This window comes from Camelus ferus, chromosome 3, assembly GCF_009834535.1.
Source record: "Camelus ferus isolate YT-003-E chromosome 3, BCGSAC_Cfer_1.0, whole genome shotgun sequence".
Lineage (NCBI taxonomy): Eukaryota > Metazoa > Chordata > Mammalia > Artiodactyla > Camelidae > Camelus > Camelus ferus.
Window position 1 is genome coordinate 94480962 of NC_045698.1, and position 5222 is coordinate 94486183.

The 5222-nt window shown below is 55.4% G+C and overlaps 1 protein-coding gene across 1 annotated transcript; it reads left to right on the top strand.

Annotated features, from left to right (window-relative positions):
* The first annotated feature begins 323 nt into the window (after positions 1–323).
* Positions 324–5222, top strand: LOC116660059. Its single transcript, XM_032468662.1, is given in 6 exon segments — positions 324–401; positions 2475–2702; positions 2742–2855; positions 3700–3945; positions 3948–4170; positions 5206–5222. Coding segments are annotated over 6 exon segments (906 nt in total).

Here is a 5222-nt window from a genome sequence, read left to right on the forward strand (position 1 = left end):
GGAAGAGACCTGCCGAGCGAGGCTTTGTCTTTTCAGCAAGAGCTTGATGATTAGGGGCTGCTGCTGACTCTGGAATGGAAGCTGGAGGCGGTGTCCGAGAGGCAGCATAAGCGACACTGAGCCCCTCTGAGGAGTTAGTCACAGTGCACCTGGCCTCCTTCAATCCAGGACTTGCTGGGGAAGTGGAGCCAGGGCCCAGGCGGGAGAAGAGTGAGGTGCAGAAGAGTGGCTGGTCCACCACAGGTCCACCCAGGGCCAGTGCCACCACATGGCAGGAAGGGTAAGGCCTAGGTGAGCCCAGCCCATAGAGGGAACCCGAGGTCATGGCGATGGGCCTCTCCCCACAAGCTGCTCACCAGGGGGTGCTGGCAGAGCCCTGCAAGTCTTCATCTGTGTGCCAGGTGCCTTCATTCATGAACCAGCCATCCATCCACCACTATGGGCTCGTGTCCTCGGGCTGCCATAACAAGTCACCACACACTGGATGGCTTCATACAACACAGATTTATTCTTTCACAGTTCTGAAGGCCAGAAGCCAAAATCAAGGTGTGGGCAGGGTTCCTTTTTGGGGGCTCAAAGGGAGAATCTGTTCCTTGCCTCTCTCCTTCCTAGCTTCTGATGGTTGCTGGCATCCTTGGCATTTTTAGTTTGTGGCAGCATCACCCCAATCCTTGCCTCCCTTGTCACATGACATCCTCCCTGTGTCTGTTTCCAAATTTCCCTCATCTTATAAGGACACCAGTCATTGGATGTAGGGAACCTCATCTTAAATGGATTGCATCTGCAAAGAGTCTGTTCCCAAATAAGGCCTCATTCACAGGTACCAGGGGTTAGGACCTCATATCTCATCGGGGACAGGATTCAACCCATGATGCCACGTAAGTCACAGTGAAAAGAGCACAGGCTTCAGAGCAGGGCAGACTTGGCCTCAAACCCTGGCACAGTCACTAGTCTGTCCTGTTTTCTTGGTGCTGCAAAGCTGGAAGGACAAGTCTGTCCTCATGGGCCTCCTAAGGGCTACAGGAGAGAGAGGGCTGTACAGCACAGTCCATGGAGTGTGTGGGAAGTGGCAGAAACTCTGCAAAGTGGCTTGAGATGGGCACGCAGGACTCAGAGGAGGGCCTGGTCCCTGACCTTCAGGAATTCGCAGTCTGTGGGACAGCAGGCACTTACCAAGGGTTAGACCTTGCATTGTGGTCACACTGCACACAGGAGTTGAGGCCAGCAAGGACCACGTGGCATGTGATGGGGGAAGAAGGGCTCAAGGCCTAGAGGCCCCAGTGAGAGTGAAGGAGGCCAGGGCCAGACCACAATAGGTCACTCCTGTGGGACCCAGAGGCCACATGTGTACCCATGAACCCCAACATGTACCCATGGCCCTGACACGCAAAGGTGGAGATGGGCTGGTTCTTCACAGATAGGTGTTCTGGGCCCCTATGTCCCTTCAGGGCCTGGGAAGTAATTCCTCACTCCCCACCCCACACTCCCCCCAAGACGTGGCTTCTCCCTCCTGTGACATTGGACTTTGTTCCTGGCAAAGTACAGTTCAGTATTCTTTCTTTCTCCTTCTTTCCCTCCAACCTTCCTTCCCTTTCTTCCAATATTTGGTATCTACTGTATGCCAGAGCTGTTCTGGCCCCGAGGATACAGAAGACAGAATTTGTAAGTAGTGGACTGAAAGGTATTAATCAAGTAATCATGCAGATGAATGTTTCCCAGCAGAGGAATGGTGTTGCGTTCTGAATGAGCGGTATCAGGGTGGTGGGAGTCCATGGTAGAGTGAGGCAGCTAAATCAGGGCAGTTAGGGAAGTGACCTTAAGCCAAGAGCTGGAGAAGCTGTCAATGAGGAAAAAGAAGAGGGGGGAGAGTCCAGGCAGGAGCGTTAGCAAGCGCAAAGGCCCTGTGGCAAGAGGATGCTTGGTGAGTGAGAAAGACTGAGAGAAGGTCTGTGTGGCTGGACTGGCTAGAGTGAAGGGCACGTGAGATGCACTGAGAGTCAGCAGATTAGACAGGTCATTTGTTGGCAAAGTATCAGTTGAGTGCCTCCAGTGAGCCAGGGGCACCAGACAGACAAGACCACCGCACACAGCAGGCAGACCATTGACCAAGAAAAACATTTCAGAGCAGAAGTGAAGGCAGAGTGATCCAGAGTCACCCAGTGAAGGCAGGGACTGGGAAGGCTTCAGGGGTCCAAGAGCAGATCCAGGTACAGGCTCTAAAGTGTGATTTGCTTGGTGTGACTGAGGAAGGGCAAGAAGGTCAGTGTGTCCTGCAGGGAGAAGAATGCACCATGAGGTTGCAGATGCTGGCAGGGCTGGGTCCTCTGAGGCTTGTGGGTAACCTGACCATGGTTAGGAGCCACTGCTGGGTTTTAACCAAAGAGAGCCACCAACGTAGGCAGGAGTTGGGGAGGGAGCTGGAGGGGCTGGGGAAGTTGGATGCAGTACCAGGTGGAACACCTTTCTCTTCCCAGACTTCCCAGAAGAGCTGTGAGGCTGAGCCCCAAGTTTTGCCCTCTCTGGGCCTCCTGGAGGAGGACAATTCAGAGCCTCCATCCCAGCAACTACAGGCCACCAGTCCAAGGGGCAGTGAGCCCCTCAGCAACCTTGACTTCTCCCATGGGCCCCGAGTGGCCTTGGAGTCCCTGCCCTTCTTCTGCACCTACGGGCAGCTCCTGGCTGAGGAGGAGTTGGCCCCTGAGGTTTGCAGGGACCGAGGAAGAGACCAGAGCATCAGAGAGGGGCTGTTCCCAGAGGACTCAGGACCACCCAGTGGCTTCTTCCCTTACTACCGCTCCAAGGAGGAGAGTTTTCCCAGCCTGGCCCTTCCTGGCAGGTCATGTGCAGGCTCCCAGGCTCCGATCAGGAGGGAGACACAGGCTTGCTGCTGCAGATGCTGCAGGATGACAGACAGCAGTGGGTGTTCTGTGAGTCGGGGAGGCACAGGAGGGTGCAGGGAGCAGCACTAGGTGCCCTGGCATCCTTCAGACCTCTGTCCCAAGGCCCCAGACCCCCGTAGGCTTGGCCAGGTCCCCTGAGGTCATCTGGGGCTCCTGAAGCAATGTGTTGTTGGTTAAGAGCACGGAGACTGGAGGTGGGCTGCCTCACTCAATCCCAGCTCAGCCACTTGATCTGAGAGTGGCCTGGGAAATGTGTTTAAGCCTCATGAGCCTCAGTTTCCTTATAAAAGACAGCCGTTGTGAGAATTGCGTACAGCAGGCTTAGCCTGCTGTTCCCCTGCAGAAACACTTGTTTAGTCTAGGTACCCAGACAAATATTTCACATTCATCTTTTCATTTGTCCTAATAGTAGTCCTATGAGATAGGTCTTATTATTCCCATTTTTTGGATGAGAAAAATGAGCCTCAGAGAAGTTAAGTGACTTGGCCAAAGACACCCCTAGCAAGAGCAAACCTGGGATTTGACCCAAAGCTCATGCCCTATAACCATGAAGCTAGCACCATGGCCTATGACTGCAAAGACAGAAGAGGCAGGATAAGTGGGTTCTAATCTCAGGTGCATGCCTTCCAGCTGGGAGCCCTGAGCATGGTGAGTGACATCTTGAGTGCTTCCATCTATAAAACAGGCCTGGCCCTGCCTTCTTCCCCTACCACTACTGTGGAGTGGAAGCAAAGGCCAACCCTGGGTGGCAGGCTGAACCTGGGAACCCGGCTGACTGTCTTGTCTCCTTCCGACCCAGGCTGGTCTTGCAGGCTCAGACCTCATCTCTGGGCCTCCTCACTCCCCGACCTGCTGCCCCATCCTGCTGGTCTCTGCAGGGAACTCCCGAGACAGTGGCCTGGATGCCCCGCTCTCCAGCGACGTTGCCTTCAGCAGCCAGGCCCTTTGTGCTTCAGGATTTGTGCCTTACTACAGAACCCCCGAGGAGGGGCTGCACACAAGCCCTGGGCCTCCTGCCTCTCCACCATGAGGCCAGGAGCCCACAGAGAAGCTGCCCAGGCCCAGTGCAGCCACACTATGAGGGAGCAGGAGCTGACAGCAGCAGGAACCACCAGAGAACAGCCCCTAGCACCAGCTGATCAGCAAAGGATGAAGACGGCTGGGGGTGAGGTTCCCAGAGCTCTGTTTGCCCGGGGCCTGGAGCTGGCCTGGGACTGCAGTCCTCAGGCCTTCATTTTCCCCGCCCCACTGCCCACAGCCTTCAGGGCTGGTGAGAGGAGCCCAAACCCCAGCAGGCTCTCCTGTTGGGCTAGAAAGAAGACCCTAAACCTTGCCAGTGGACAGCTCCACCCCGGGATCTGCCTCAGCAGAGGGGAGAGCTCAACCTGCACCCCATGTTCACCTGGGAACTGCCCCCTGCCAGGCTCTGCCAGCTGGAAAATCTGCCCAGTGGAGACCATCTGTCTCCAAAGTGTCTCCACAAAGGGGAGGGAGCAGGGTCCACCTGCCTAAGTGTGAGGTACAGAGATCAGAGCCTGCCTTGTAAATAAATCATTCCACTACAAGAGTCTGAGCTGGTGCACTAATCTGATGCTTTGGAGTAATACCTGTGGCTTCTGTTTATTGAGCATTTACTATGTACTAGGCATTTTCTAGAGACATCTCCCTAATCCTTAGGGGCAGACACTGGTGTCATCACTATTCTACAGTTGAAGAAACAGGCTCAGAGAGGTTAAGTAGTGTGCCCCGTGCTCATACAGCTCACAGACAGAGGAGCTGGGATTCCCAGCCACTTTGGTCTGACCTGAAGGCCTGGGTGCTTGAGCACTTCCCCATGTGTCCCTCCTTGGTGAGCATTCACACAGCAAGGGGAGAGCCCACTGCTGCCCACCAGGCTCCCCTGGGCTCGCCTCCACCTCTCCTCTCCCCACTGCCCCTCTGCCTTTCCTTCTCTGGCTTCCTGCCATTTGGAGCAGCACACAGGGGACAGCGACACAGCGCACATGTGTCGAGGCCCTGCCTTCTTGGACACTGTGAACATGTTTGCTGATGCCCCAGCCCAGCCCCTAACTCCAGGATCACTCCATGCCATGGCAGAGGGCCCCGAGGCTGAAGCACGTGGGATGAGGACAATGTGTGCCCGCCCACCCCACTGACTCCCCAGACTGAGCACGTGAATGTCGGCTCCTATTTGCAAGCATCCTTTAGTGCCCAGTCATACACGGACTAGACCCGTGGTGCTGGTTCCATGTCCCCCTCCTCTGATGTGCACACCCTGACGGCTGATTCCTATTCCTCCACCCAGGAGAATGCTTTCATTAG